General features: G+C 45.3%; 1 protein-coding gene across 1 annotated transcript in view; it reads right to left on the bottom strand.

Annotated features, from left to right (window-relative positions):
• piwil2 (piwi-like RNA-mediated gene silencing 2) overlaps positions 1-16,288 on the bottom strand; it is a 142,310-nt gene that overhangs the window by 46,199 nt on the left and 79,823 nt on the right. The window contains exons 16-18 of the mRNA XM_073061751.1: positions 14,832-15,020; positions 12,850-12,951; positions 1,219-1,335 (exon numbers count right to left, since the gene is read on the bottom strand). Coding sequence (XP_072917852.1) covers positions 1,219-1,335; positions 12,850-12,951; positions 14,832-15,020 — 408 coding nt within the window. The remainder of the gene's footprint in view (positions 1-1,218; positions 1,336-12,849; positions 12,952-14,831; positions 15,021-16,288) is intronic.

Here is a 16,288-nt window from a genome sequence, read left to right on the forward strand (position 1 = left end):
CTGAAGGTGGAGTCTCATGTAGATAGGGTGGTGAAGAAGGCTTTTGGAACGTTGGCCTTTATAAATCAGAGCATTGAGTACAGAAGTTGGGATGTAATGTTAAAATTGTACAAGGCATTGGTAAGGCCAAATTTGGAATATTGTGTACAGTTCTGGTCACCGAATTATAGGAAAGATATCAATAAATTAGAGAGAGTGCAGAGACGATTTACTAGGATGTTACCTGGGTTTCAGCACTTAAGTTACAGAGAAAGGTTGAACAAGTTAGGTCTCTATTCATTGGAGCGTAGAAGGTTGAGGGGGGATTTGATCGAGGTATTTAAAATGTTGAGAGGGATAGATAGAGTTGACGTGAATAGGCTGTTTCCATTGAGAGTAGGGGAGATTCAAACGAGAGGACATGATTTGAGAGTTAGGGGGCAAAAGTTTAAGGGAAACACGAGGGGGTATTTCTTTACTCAGAGAGTGATAGCTGTGTGGAATGAGCTTCCTGTAGAAGTAGTAGAGGCCAGTTCAGTTGTGTCATTTAAGGTAAAATTGGATAGGTATATGGATAGGAAAGGAGTGGAGGGTTATGGGCTGAGTGCGGGTATGTGGGACTAGGTGAGATTAAGAGTTCGGCGCGGACTAGGAGGGCCGGAATGGCCTGTTTCCGTGCTGTGATTGTTATATGGTTATATGGAATCAGGATCTGGCAGGGTAAGTAATGAAAGGAGCTCATATGGAGTAGAAAACCTCAAAGGGGATGAAACCTTTGCTCACAATGGATTTTATCCTTGTTGTTAAAAATAAAGAGTAGAGGCTTTGTAATACAAACTTAATTATTCATTGGAAAAAAAGATGTAGGTGACAGAGCATGAGTGGATAGCTGATGTAAGCCTTACACGAGCTATACAAGAGAAGAAAAATCATCCAGAAAAGTACAGAATAAAAAATTACGTGGATTTCAAAAAGTCTCGTTTATTAGTTTTATTTTGAGGTGTTAACAGATAATCCTGATGTAATGTATGTAGATTTTTGAAATACTCTGGATAAGGCATCTCATGAAAGACTAAGATGACATGTCCTGCTCCCTCAGACTAACTGAGTATTCCTGTTCTACTCCACAACAAGTGGTGTGTGTCAATCACTGTATTGTTGGCAGAGGTGGTCCTACAGCACAGCAACACCTTTACCAGAATACACAAGAATGCCTTTGGTGCCTAACCCTGCACTCACCAGAGGTATGTCCACACCCCAGAGCTCTCCACCTAGTTTGGAGTTGATCTGCAGCAGGATCTTGTGACAGATGCTTCGCATTCGTGCCGTCTGAGAGAGCGTTCTCACATTAATCACCTAGCAAGAAAATAAAAATAGTACATATTTAGTCAATGTAATGGTATTGTTCTATTATTGTCACTGGTACCGAGATATTGAAAAGTTTTTGATCTACATGCTATCCACACAGATCACACCATACACAAATACATCGAGATAGCAAAAATCAATGCAGAATACACTCAGTGGCCACTTTATTAAGTACAGGAAGCATCTAATAAAGTGGTCACTGAGTTTATGTTCATGGTCTTCTGCTGCTATAGCCCATCCACTTCAAGGTTCAATGTGTTGTGCCTTCAGAGATGCTCTTCTGCACACCACTGTTGTAATGTGGTTATTTGAGTTACTGTCACCTTCCTGTCAGTTTGAACCAGTCTGGCCATTCTCTGACCATTCTCCTTTGACTTCCCTCATTAACAAGGAGTTTCTGTCCACTTAACTGCTGCTCACTGGATGTATTTTGTTTTTCACAGAAATTCTCTACAAGTTGCATGAAAATCCCAAGAAATCAGCTGTTCTGAGGTACTCAAACCAACCCATCTAGCACCACCAATCATTCATTCCATGGTCAAAATCACAATCATGTTTCTTCCCCCATTCTGATGTTTGGTCTGAACAACTAAACCTCTTGACCACGTCTGCATGCTTTTATGTACGAGATGCTGCCACATGACTGGGTGATTAGTGACCAGGTGCACCTAATAAAGTGGACACTGAGTATAGAGTGTAGCAGCTACAGAGAGAGGGCGGTGCAGGTGGACAACCAAAGTAAAAGGGTCACACCAGTGCAAGAGGTAGACAAGGAAATAGGTTCATCTTTTAACGTACAAGTGGTCTGTTCAAGACTAATGAAAGCAGAATTAAAGCTGTCCTCGATCTGTTAGTACATGCTTTCTGGTTTTTGTATCTTCTGCCTGAGGGAGGGAGGGGGGAGGAGGAGAGACAATGACTGGGGTGGGAGGGGTCACTGATTATGCTGGCTTGATTTCTTGAGACAGCAAGAGGTGTATGTAGAGTCATTGAGGGGAGACCAACTTTGGAATACCTGTACATCGATTAAAGAGTAAAATAAAGAAATCCATGAACAGTCATTGGTTAATAGTTTCTTATTTACTGTAAAATTACCCACACCCTTCACAACACTCAATCGCACCTACTGTCCGGGCCATCAGATAAACATTTTAGTTAAATTAATTACTCCCTTTATTCTTAGCCCCTACCACAGCCTCACCCCCTCTTAATCTCCTTTCAATAGGAAGAACACGATCAAGTACTGGATATACTCATATGTCCATAGGTCCTTCCAATACAACAATTGATTATCTAATCAATAGTACAAAGAAACCAAACTTCGACATCAATAAAGTTCTGCAGATGGTGCTAATCTTGAGTAAAAGTAGAACATACACAGCAATTTATTCAGGATCTGAGACACAAGTGTTAATGTTTCAGGATACTGATCCCTCATTAAACCTGGAAGAAAGAAGAGATTTGACCGTTTTGAGATTTGTGGCAGGAATTCTGGAAGGAAGAACAAAAGGGAGGGTTTATGAACCCAAGAGATTCTGCAGATGTTGAAATCTCAAGCAAGCAACACAAGCAAAATGCTGGAGGACCTCATCTGGTCAAGAAGGAAATGAACAGTCGACACTTTGGGCCAAATTCCTTCATCAGGACTGATAAGAAATGGGGAAGAAGCCAGAATACAGTGGGGGTGGCAGATGATAGGCAAGACCAGGTGAGAGAGAAAGTGCTTTTGGGAAGGGTATAAATTAATCAGCTGGGAGGTGTTAGGAGGAAAAGGTAAAAGTAGAGGACAGTGGACCACAGGAGGAAGGGATGGAGGAGGTGATAAGCAGATGAAGAGAAGAAAGGCAAGCGGGGAGCAAGAGCGGGGAGTGGAAGATGAGGGAAGGGGAAGAGGGAAAAATTACAGTAACTTAGAGAAACTGATGCCCATGCCATCAGGTTGGAGGCTACCCAGATGGAATATGAGGTCTTGCTTGTCTGGGTGGAACTCTAAATAACTGGAATTGATAGTGCAAGGCAAAGGGGAAAAGAGTGGAAACTTAATGGGCTTGGAGGAAGAGAAAGTGAGTCAAAGCAAGCTTATTAAAGTGTGTATGCAATATGTCACCATATACTACCTTGAGATTAATTTTCTGCAGGCATTTTCATGAAATGTTATCCAAAAACAGACTGATAAATAACCAATGAACGCAAAAAAAGTAATTGTGCAAATAAAAATAAATAACTAATCCTGAGGACATGAGCTGTAGAGTCTGCTGGTTGTGGAGTCATTTCAGCTTTGAGGTGAGCGAAGTTATCCACACTGGTTCAGGAGCTTGATGGTTGCATGGTAATAACTATTGAAAGTTGAGAATTGAAAGATTACTGGAAATAAACAGAACTACAGTGTAAAGTTATTGAATTCAGCTCAGAATAGAAGGTTATAAAGGGTTCAATCAAAAAATAAGATACACCCTTGACCCAGTGTTGTACTACTACTATGTCGACTCAGGCCTAGGGGGCTTCAGTGGAACAGTGGAGAAGGCAGAGGAAATGGCAGAAACAAAAGGAAGATTGCACATTACAAACTCCAGCCTTTGTATATGTCCCAAGTGACAAAGCCATTTGTTTCATAAAGGAAGCTAGAGGCACAAATACTGGAAACAGAATCACAAATCACAAAGGTAAAATCCCTAGTTGGGAACAATATGCAGTATAAGAACAAAACACGCAGGCTCCAAATCTAGAGCAATGAAATGCAAAAATCCGCAAAGCTGCTTTAAATTTAGACATTACCTTTGTGAGGTCCCAGTTGGAGAACTGTGCAAAATTATAACCTCTGTATGACACACAACATTCTCTCTAACTTCTTTTACGGCTGCGTGGACCAACCATTGCTCTGAGCAGGAGTCTTTTTCTTTTTTATCATTCTGCCTGAAAACTGCAGCGTTAATTTTTTGTATTAAGCTTACTACAAACACTTAGAATGAAAATAGGAAAAAAAAACACTTTTGATTTTATTCATTAGTTAAGGGGTATAATGAAATAATACAAAAAAAAACTTCTATGTTTCACTTATTCTAGCTGCGTCCAATTCAAGCTGTGCGGCAGCAAAGGCTATGCGCATGGGAGCATTTCAGTTACTACGCAGCTGCACACCCATGCAGCTTAGAGGGAACAGCAATCACAAACAACATTGAATAGAATGGAGCAGAGAAATCAGTGACCGAAACAGGCCCTTTGGCTCCCAATGATTATAGGCAAATGAAGGAGAGTATCTTTCGGAAACCACAATTGACCAAAGCAGCATTTCAGGAACATGTACAAACTACTGGAGAACTCAGCAGGCCAGGCACCATCTATGAAAATTAATAAACAGTCAAGAGCCAAGGCTCTTCAGCAGGCCAGGAAAGGAATGGGTGCGGGGGAAGAAAAGGAAAGGAGGACCAGCTAGAAGGTGATAGGTGAAGCCAGGTTTGGGGGGAGGTGGTGGTGGGTAGAGGTAAGAATCTAGGAGGTGGGATGTGGAAAAGGAAAAGGGCTGATGAAGGAATCTGATTGTAGAGAATAGGAAACACAAACTTGAGAAAATCTGCTGATGCTGGAAATGCAAAGCAACATACACAAAACGCTGGAGGAACTTGGTAGGTCAGGCACCATCTATGGCAATGAATAAACAGTCAACAATTTGGGTCCAGACCCTTCATGAAGGGAGAAAGGACCATGGGAGGTGTAAGATTCAAAATTAAGATGTGCGTTTCTGACAGGTCCGGGTTAAAGTCAAAGGACAAATGTGATTTAATTATGTCTGGGTTAAAGTCTGTAAACGAGTGTGATCTAATTATGAATGCAGAAGCCTTGACAAAATTAACTGTTTGTGGAATCACTGAAGTCCTGAGATATGGACAATTGTTTTACAGAAACGTGTAAAAAAAAACCCAAATATGGAATGGGAAAACACTGTGTACCTCCCGAGTCAGGGAGGAGGGGTGGTAAGGAAGAAGGATAAAACCTGCTGCCCTGTAAGGTTCAGGGTTCCCTTCTCTGAAGGGGCCCAGCTCTGCAGAACTGTTAATAAACTTTGTTTCCTTGAATTTGTCTTGAAGCCATTATTCGGGAGCGTGGCTCGTTTCTGACAACTTGGGGCGCTCGTCCGGGATCCACACTCCGGCCGTGAGGGGGGCAAGGAAGGACATCGGAGAAGGTGCACCCTGCCGAGTTCGGCAGTCCCTGATTCCTTGCTTGTCGCCCCGCGCGGCTTGAGCGAGTGATATCCGGCGAACTCAAGGAAACAAAGAGGGGTTGTCGAGGCAGTTGAGACAGTGAGCGATCGAGTAATTTCTGTGCACAGGACCCAGGTAAGAAATTAAATTCCTGTAGAGACGTAGTGCACGAGAATTGTGGAACTGCGGGGTTCCTGCAGGTGATTTCTCCTGTAGAGACGTAGTGCACGAGAATCGTGGAACTGCGGGGTTCCTGCAGGTGATTTCTCCTGTAGAGACGTAGTGCACAAGAATCGTGGAACTGCGGGGTTCCTGCAGGTGATTTCTCCTGTAGAGACGTAGTGCACGAGAATCGTGGAACTGCGGGGTGCCTGCAGGTGAATTCCTGGGCGATCGCGGTAATACAGGTTCCGGAATTGGACAGGAGTGACCGAGCTAGGTGGGTCACATTCAAATTAAATTCCTGCAGAGACGTAGTGCACGAGAATTGTGGAATTACGGGGTGCCTGCGGATGGATTGGAACCGGGCAAGTCCTCGAGATGGGGAATAAGGGGTCTAAGAGAGACAAGGGTAAAGGAAATCCAGGCGCCAATGATGAAAAATATGCCGGGGTACCCCCTGATAGTCCGTTGGGACGGATGCTAGAAAATTGGGATTACGGGAGGCGAAAAGGGAAGTCAAAGAAAAAGATGATACAGTACTGTGAATTCTGGTCCCGCCAGCCGATCCAAAGGTCGGCTGTGTGGTGGCCTAAGTTCGGGTCTAGCGAGGATTGGGTACAACAAGCCCTTAATCTGCACGTGAATTCAAAACCTAACGTTAAACCCGAAGAAAGTGATTATGCCCTATGCTGGTTACCAACGACAAATAGTTATAAATTGAAAATGATAAATGAAGGGGGACAGAAAAAGAATACATGGGAGGTGCTCAACCACCTGCCGCCCCCATAGGTGCCCCCTACCGCTCCGCAAATCGATGTCCTTGAGGCAAGGGAAAGTGAAAATGAATCGGCAGCGGCAGCTGGAGAAAATGCAGACCAGGGTGAAGAGGGAACGGAGCGTGCAAAACCGCAGGGTGTAGAAGCTAGAAGGGTGCAAACCAGGTCACAAACAGCTAAAAATCACAAAGAGGAAGTCGAACAGACCGCCAGACTATATCCTCTGAGAGAAGTGCCTATGGGAGGAGCAATTGGAGGGACGGGGTATGTTAATGTTCCCCTGTCTAGCGCTGAGGTACGGAATTTTAAAAAGGAAATGAAAGGCCTATTAGAAGACCCCATGGGCCTGGCCGAACAGTTGGATCAATTCTTAGGACCCAACATTTATACCTGGGATGAAATGTACTAAATTATGGGAACCTTGTTTTCCACCCAAGAAAGACAAATGATAAGACAGGCGACCATAGTAACGTGGGAAAAGGAAAGGCCAAACGAAGCAGAGCCGCAACAGAAATTCCCTCTTGTGGACCCAGGCTGGGATAAGCAAACGGAGGGGGGCCGGAAAAATATGAGGGATATGCGAGAATTCCTGATAAAGGGGATAAGGCAGGCGGTCCCCAAAGGACACAATTTCACCAAAGCCTTCAGGAACCACCAGAACCCCGATGAGACCCCGACCGATTTCCTGGATAGGATTCGGAAAAATATGCAACAATATGCCGGGGTAGACCCAGAGAAAGAGGTGGGACAACAGTTAATACGAGTGGAGTTTGTGTCTAAAGCCTGGCCAGACATTAGGAAAAAGTTGGAGAAAATAGAAGATTGGAATAGCAAGCCCTTGAGTGAATTACTCCGTGAGGCACAGAAGGTCTTTGTTAGAAGAGACGAGGAGAAACAAAAGAAAGCAGTCAGGATAATGGTCCAGACGGTCCAACAGGTGACCGCAGACAAAAGAGAAAGGAGAACCCTGGCCGGGACGAAGCGGTAGCCAAGACCGAAGTAGGGAACCCAAGAGGATCTCTAGATGTTTTCACTGCAACGAGGAGGGACACTTCAGGCGCGAGTGCCCCAAATACCGACGGGAGGTGCGCTCGTATGCCATGATGGAAGACGAAGACTAGGGGGGTCGGGGGTTCCTACCCTTGGGGAAAAGAAACTATCGACAGGAACCCCTGGTAAATCTGAAATTAGGTCCCCAAGGGTCAGATACAACTTTTATGGTAGATTCGGGTGCCGAAAGATCTAGCGTAATCCAGATACCCCCCGGCGCCCGGACAGGAACAAAAGTAATGGGGGTATCCGGTATCGGAGGAAAGACAATACAAGTGCCCATTGTGGACAACGTGGAAGTCGGATATGAAGATAGGGCAACAAGGCAAGACCTTCTCCTGCTACCCTCGGCGGGGTTTAACCTATTAGGAAGGGATCTGCAAGTTCAATTGGGTATTGGAACCGTGCCAAGCAATGGAGAAATAATAGTAAAATTATTCGCATTAAAAGAAGAGGATGATCAGAAAATAGACCCGAGGTATGGTATAGAGAGGGAAACAGGGGAGGATTGAACATCAGCCCTTTACAGATCACCTTGCTACCGGATGGTTGCCCAGTGAGGAGGAAGCAGTATCCCATCGCGATGGAGGGAAGAAAAGGGCTGCAGCCGGTGATTGAAGGACTGATCGCTGACGGACTACTGGAGGAATGTATGTCACCGTATAATACCCCAATACTCCCGGTGCGCAAGCCAGATGGGACTTATCGGATGGTACAAGACCTGCGGGGTCTAAATGCAGTTGTCCAGACCCGATACCCGGTAGTGCCCAACCCTTACACACTGATGAGTAAGATCTCCCCTGACCATGAATGGTTCAGTGTAATAGATCTAAAAGATGCCTTCTGGAGTTGCCCGCTAGAAGAGAGCAGTCGTGACATGTTTGCGTTCGAATGGGAAAATCCTACGACGGGGCGGAAAAGACAACTCCGGTGGACGGTCCTGCCACAGGGGTTCACCGAATCACCTAACCTATTTGGGCAGGTCTTGGAGCAAGTACTAGCAGAATTCCAATGTGCTCCAGAGAGCCAACTGCTACAGTATGTGGACGATCTATTACTATCCGGGCCAACACAGGAAGGGGTGCAGGAAGACACCATCAGACTACTGAACTTCCTGGGGAAGCAGGGGCTACGGGTCTCAAAGAAAAAGTTACAATTTGTAGAAAAGGAAGTAAGGTATCTGGGACACCGGGTCAGTAAAGGACAGCAATGCATTACCCCAGAAAGGATAGCTGGAATAACGGGAATGTCACTACCACGTACCAAGAAGGAGATACGCACCAGTTAATTTGCGATGCACTTGATATCGAATGGAAGTACCATACCCCGTGGCATCCCCAGAGTTCGGGAAGAGTAGAACAAATGAACAGCACCCTAAAGGCACAACTGACCAAGTTGATGTTAGAAACCAAACTACCATGGACTAAGTGTCTCCCTATTGCCCTTTTAAGAATAGGAACAGCGCCCCGCAAGGACATAGGAATATCCCCAAATGAGATGTTGTTCGGACTCCCGTATTGGAATAAGGTGGAAGGGTATCCCACGCTACAGGGGGGTGATATCTTTGTAAGGGACTATTTACTGGCACAGTCCCGTTCCTTTGCAGAACTGCGGAAAAAGGGTCTCTTGGCCCAGACTCCGCTGCTCGATTTTGCTTTACATCAGATCGTGCCTGGAGATTGGGTTCTGGTAAGGACCTGGAAGCCGGAGAAGTTACAGCCACAGTGGGAAGGCCCTTTCCAGGTCCTGCTAACAACAGAGGCAGCTGTACGGACAAAAGAAAAAGGGTGGACACACGCATCCAGGGTAAAAGGACCGGTGAAGCCCAAAAGCCACACTGAGTGGACCTGTGTTCCCGGTGAAGAACCGTTGGTGATGAGGCTGAAAAGGCAGCAAAAATGAACTCTATGTGGACTGTAACATTATTGACTGTAATATATTTGATTCTATATGTCGGGGAAATTGAAGGGAAATGTGACAAGTGCAGATCCGTGGTACGAGTGGGGCAGAGGGTGTTCCCAGGATCATTTGTGTCCCACTCGCATGTAAATGATCGATGCTATGATTTAAGCAAGAGAGAAACATGTTGGGAGAATAGTAAACCTTATTACCAAGTCTATAATAAAGGATACATGGGACAGGGGGGGACCATGAGAAGTCTCAGCTGTCCCAGGAAAGACCGGTGGTTGTGTATAAACAAGGGAGGGCAGTGGGACATCCCATCTACACTGGTTAAGGAACATGCAGATAAGGTAAAGGAGATTATAATACAGGATGAGAAGAAAAAGGAGGCGGAAGAGCGCGAGCAAAGGAAGGCAGCAGTGGTCTCCACGGACCCGTCTATATATCAGGAGATAGAGAGAGATATAGTCCTCCCCGATGTTAAAGAGAACCTCTTTATAGACTTAGCGACTCGGATTGCCACGAGCCTAAATGTGAGTGGTTGTTGGGTCTGTGGAGGACCGCACATGAGTGAACAGTGGCCGTGGAGGGGTGAGAGCTTGAGTGTGTGGGAATTGCTTGCGCACAATTGGACAAATGTCCCAGACCGGAAGAAGCAAAGGTGGAAATTGACCAATTACCCAGAGGGACAAGTATGTGTTGAAAGAAAGGGGAAAGTAAAGGTGGGAGAAAGTCCCTGCCGAAGCATTAAATTAGCAAAGAGGGAAGGTAATGTTACCTGGTGGCCAGAGGAGCCAGCATGGTACATAACCAGAGAACCGAATGGCAGTTGCGAGGCCATAGGAAACGGCTCTAAATTCTGGAAGTGCAGCGGAACGAATCCGTACGAAGGGGTCCCCAGGGTCAGGGAAGTATGGAAGGAAGCAAAGAAAGGAGGATTTGCCCCGGAGGGGTTATTCTGGATCTGCGGTAATCAGGCGTATACCAAACTACCATGGGACTGGGCGGGTGTTTGCTTCCTGGGTCTCATAAGACCGGAGTTCTTCCTCCTGCCTCAGGAGGGTGACTGGAAGCTGGGAATTAAGCTGTTCGATTCATTAAGGAGAGAAACACGGGAGATAAAGGTGGGCGAGTGGGGTGATGAGTGGCCACCGGCTCGCATCATTGAATACTATGGGCCAGCGACCTGGGCCCAGGATGGGTCGTGGGGGTATCGCACTCCTGTCTACATGTTAAACCGAATTATTAGACTGCAGGCGGTGGTGGAAGTGATAACCAATCAAACGGCACTGGCATTGGAGCTGTTGGCAAAACAGCAGAGCCAGATGCGAACAGCAATATACCAGAACAGGCTGGCTGTGGATTACCTATTGGCCTCTGAAGGCGGGGTATGTGGGAAGTTCAATCTTACAAACTGTTGCCTTAAGATAGACGACAGTGGAAAGGCCGTGTTAAAAATATCCGACAAAATTCAGAAACTGGCCCACGTGCCAGTACAAACCTGGAGATCCCTGGAGAACATGAGTTGGCTAGACGGGCTACTGGGAGGTAGTTGGTGGCGCACCGCTCTCCTAGTAGCAGGCGGGGGTCTAATGATTCTCTTACTTTTACCGTGTTTGATTCCTTGTATACGAACACTGATCAGGCGCAGTATATTCCAGCTCCAGGCAGTAGCGATACCCCATCATGGGACAAACGAGCTAAAACTTATGCTATTAAAGAAAAAGGGTGGTGGGCCCCCTGGGAGTGAGAGAATGCTAGCTGAAACGCACATCTTAAAAAGAAAAAGGGCGGTATTGTAAGATTCAAAATTAAGATGTGCGTTTCTGACAGTTTCGGGTTAAAGTCAAAGGACAAATGTGATTTAATTATGTCTAGGGACAACTGTGATTTAATTATGTCTGGGTTAAAGTCTGTAAACAAGTGTGATCTAATTATGAATGCAGAAGCCTTGACAAAATTAACTGTTTGTGGAATCATTGAAGTCCTGAGATATGGACTATTGTTTTACAGAAACGTGTAAAAAAAAAACCCAAATATGGAATGGGAAAACACTGTGTACCTCCCGAGTCAGGGAGGGGAGGGGTAAGGAAGAAGGATAAAACCTGCTGCCCTGTAAGGTTCAGGGTTCCCTTCTCTGAAGGGGCCCAGCTCTGCAGAACTGTTAATAAACTTTGTTTCCTTGAATTTGTCTTGAAGCCATTATTCGGGAGCGTGGCTCGTTTCTGACAGGAGGGGCACAAAGAGGGTGGGGTAGGTGATAGGCAGGTGAGGAGACAAGATAATGAGCCAGAGTGGGGAAATGGAAGAAGAGGAAGGGAAGGGGGAAGAATTACAGGAAGCTGGAGAAATGTATACTTATGGTTGGAGGCTATCCAGGTGGGAAACAAGGTGTTGCTCCTCCAACCCGCGAGCCTCCTCATCGTAGCAGTAGAGGTGGCCATGGACAAACATGTCAGAATGAGGATTGCAATTAAAATGGTTGGCCACCAGGAAATCCTGCTCTTTGCGCATGGAGCAAAGGTGCTCGACAAAGCGGTCCCCCAATCGACATTGGGTTTCACTGATGTACATCAGGAGCACCGGATGTAGTATATGGCCCCGCAGATGGAGTGAAGGTGCTCGACATAGCGGTCCCCCAATCTACTTGCAGATGGAGGAAAGTAGTCTACTGCCATGATGATGCCACTTCTATATCACATATGCTCTGGTTTTAATCCCACTAAACGGGCTATGGAATCACAGCAGCTAAACAGGGTTATGGCGGAGAGCAACTGAGACCTAACTGAATATCCCAGGCTCTTTCTCCTTTGAGCAACAATGGCTCAACACTGATTCCAGAACACTGTCTTTCGATGGGAAGGGTAGCATCATCATGTGTCGTGTTGTATGATGTTGGTGATCACAGTCTTTCCATTACCATGATTGTTCTTGGCAAATTTTTATACAGAAGCGGTTTACTATTGCCTCCTTCTGGGCAGTGTCTTTACAAGACGGGTGACTCCAGCCATTATCAATACTCTACAGAGATTGTGTGACTGGTGTCAGTGGTCGCATAACCGGGACTTGAGATACGCACCAGCTGCTCATACGACCTTCTGCCACCTGCTTCCATGGCTTCATGCAACTCTGATTGGGGCGGGGGGAGGGGGGGCGCTAAGCAGGTGCTACACCTTGCCCAAGGTTAGTGGAGGGAAGAAGCAAGTTACACTTCCTTCGGTAGAGGAAAGGGTAGAGAGACAGCTTTGCAATTTTTATGTGCCCTTCATGTCCAATACAATTTACTAAATGGAGCACCTTTCGTATATTCTCACTGCTACAATGCTAATAGAATGCCGATGACAGCAATAAGAATACACCTCTGGGATTAGAATAAATGTCTCCCTCCCATTCACAAGTTGAACTCTTACCTGCGAGGACACTGGTGATTGTACACAACACAATTTCTTAATGGCGTGGTAAAGGTCATCACGGTTACCAGTCACTATACACACCACAATCTGAATTGAACTCTGAGAAAATGAAACGTGCAATATATTAAAGGGTCAGCAGACACAGAACTGAATCAAGGTAACATTTCACCTTTGAAGTTTGACACTTGATAAAGGAGGACGGCTGAAGCTGAGGAGGTAGGGAAGAGAAGGGATAAGAGCAATGTCCTTGAATTTAGTACTGATTAGTGTCCCTCACTGTACCAGTTTCAAAATTCCATTCCCTTCCCTAAACCCAGTGACGGGCTGGGGGGGGGGGGGGAATAATCTTCCACTTTACAATTCTTGGAATGATGCCGAACAATTAACTTAGACATACAGCAATTTGTACAGTGAGCTTGGCAATATTTCTCATTCAGCTACAGGACATAGGTGAACCATTTTTGGTGGTGGACGTGATTACCACAGTAGAATTCTGTTGTGAAGGGATGTTATCCTCATCTAACAGGGCAGATAGAATCCCAGTCTCTGAGGCTGTCTTTTTGTCAAGTGGATTAAAGGGGAGAATCAGTAATTAAGAATACAAAGCATTCAGCCCAGTTATAGCAATATTGCAGAACTTTGGATATAGAACAGAGACCAGTACAGCATAATACAGGTTCTTCAACCCATGATGTTGTGCTGCCCTTTTAACCTACTCTAAAATCAATCTAACCCTTCACTCCCACGTAGCCCGCCACTTTTCTGTCCTTCATGTTCCTGTCTTAAGTGTCCCTAATGTATCTGCTTCTACACCATTCCTGGCAGCGTGTTCCATGCACCCACCAGAGTGTAAAAATCTCAACTCTGACGTGCCCCCTACGTTTTCCTGGAATCACCTTAAAATTATGCCACATTAACCATTTCTGCCCTGAGGAAATGGCGCTGGCTAGGCTACTTATTATCTTATAAATACTGTCAAATCACTTCTCATCCTCCTTTGCTCCAAAGAAAAAAGCTCCGTCTCGCTCAACCTCTTCTCCTTAAACATGCTAAGCATCCTGGTAAATCTCCTCTGTACCCTCTCTGAAGCTCCCATTCTAATGAGGTGACCAGAACTGAACACAGTGTGCACTGAGCAGAGGCCAAGCTCTATTGTGGCTGATTAAACATTTCAATGGACTGAAGGGTCTGGATTATATACATATTTTTGGGTGGTTGTATTTTACTTGGATTTTATATCTTCTTGCTATCTTCTACATGCGAGGACTAGGCCCGAAGCTGCGGTGTCGCTCGAGAGAGGCACCCGAGCCGGAGTGCTTCACCGAGGGTGGTGTGGCGCGGTGTCCAGACTGGAATCGGTACTGCCCAACTCCCCCAGTGTTCACTGGGCAGACTAGCTCTATTGTGTTCAACTGCAGATTGATGGCATGAGTTTGGACTCTTTGCTTGACTATGATGTCATTTGTGCTTACTACCTTGTACGTGGTCTTGGTGCTGTATTTTGTACCTTGACTCCAGAGCAATGCTTTTTTGTTTGGCTGTATTCATGGGTATCCATGTACGGTTGAATGACAATTCAGCTTGAATTGAATACTCTAAGTGTGGTCTAACCAGTTTTATAGAGCTGCAACATTACCCTGCAGATCTTGAACACAATCTCCCAACTATTGATGGCCAACACACCATATGCCCCATCAACTTGCGCTGCAACTCTGAGGGACCTATGGACATGGACTCCACACTGCTACGAATCCTGTCAGGGACCCTTTAATCTGCCTTCAACTCCGACCTCTCAAAATGTAACTTTTCACATTTTTCCAGGTTGAACTCCATCTGCCACCTCTTAGCTGAGCTCTGCATTTGTCAATGTCTCGTTGTAACATATGGTAACTTCTACACAATAATACTCAGTAGAAATTGGTAGGTTCGAATTTAAAAAGCCCTCTATTGTAATTGAAACCCGCCAACCCGCCACGCACGCCACTCTCCAGGTGTGACTGAAGTGTTCGGATGTAGGTCTGGGTCCGGTCATCCTTCAGCTCGACATAGGCAGGCTGCACGAGGGTCATGCCGATGGGCTCTGCCACCTTTGACATCAACTTGACCAGCTCCTTGGCATATGTGGCACTTTGCTTTGGGAAAAAGAGAGCCCAGCAATGCATCGGAACCTGTGGAACATGAACAGTATGAGAATCTCACCAATAGGTTCAAAGAAAATTTATCAAAGTACGTATATGACACCATGTACTACCCTGAGGTTAATTTTCTTTCTGGCATTTACAGTAGAACAGAGAAATACAACAAAATCAATAAAAATTTGCAATGGAATCTGGGCCAGTTGGGAAAATGACAAATGCACTTCAGGAAGATAAACCAGGGTAGGTCTTAAATGGTGAGCAGCAGGGCCCTGCAAAGTGCAGGAGAACAGAGGGATCTGGGAATACTGATCCATAGCTACTTGAAAATGGTACCACAAGGAATTAGATCAAAAAGAAAGTTTTTGGAACTTTGGACTTCATAAATCAAATTATTGAGTACAAAAGTTGGGATGTTATGTTGAAGTTGTACAAAATGTTGGAGGTGCGGCCAAATTTGGAGTATGGCATACAGTTTTGGTCACCTACCTACAGGAAGATGTAAATAAGATTGAAAGAGTGCAAAGGAAATTTACAAGGATGTTGCCAGGACTTGAGCTATAGAGAAAGATTGAAGAGACTGGGACTGTATTCCCTACAGCAAAGGTTCCCAACCTGGGATCCACAGACCCCTCCATTAATGGGAAGTCTCACTGGCATAAAAAAAGTTGAGAACCCCTGCTTGAAAGTGGAGAAGAATGAGGGAAGATTTGACGGGAGTATACCAAATTTGAGGGGATAAAGATAAAAGCAAACAGACTTTTTCCATTGAGGGTGGGTGAGATGATAACTAGGAGGTCCTGGGTTAAGTGTAAAAGATGAAATGTGTAATAGGAACATGAAGGTGAATGTTTTCACTCAGAGGGTGAACTGATTACAACTTTAAGAGAGATTTGAATAGGTACATGGAGGAGAATGGAGGACTCTGGTCCAGATGAAGGTTGATGGGACTGGGCAGATTAATAGTTCAGCACGGAGATGGGCTAAAGGACCTGTTTCAGTGTTATAGTGTTCTATGACTTCTATGACTCCTAAAACTAGATAAAGATTGGTGAATAACCAATGTGCAAATAAAAAGCAAATATAAGTAAATAAATATTACTGAGAACATGAGCTATAGAGCCTTTGAAAGTGAGCCCGTAGGTGGTAGAATCTGTTCAGAGTTGAGGCTAGTGAAGTTATCAATGCTGGTTCAGGAGCCTGATGGTTGTAGGGTAGTAACTGTTCCTGAACCTGGTAGAGTGGGACCCAAGGCTCTATACCCCTTGTTTGAAAGCAGCATTCCACCCCACAACCCCTCA

This window comes from Hemitrygon akajei, chromosome 1, assembly GCF_048418815.1.
Source record: "Hemitrygon akajei chromosome 1, sHemAka1.3, whole genome shotgun sequence".
In the NCBI taxonomy this organism is placed as follows: Eukaryota; Metazoa; Chordata; class Chondrichthyes; order Myliobatiformes; family Dasyatidae; genus Hemitrygon; species Hemitrygon akajei.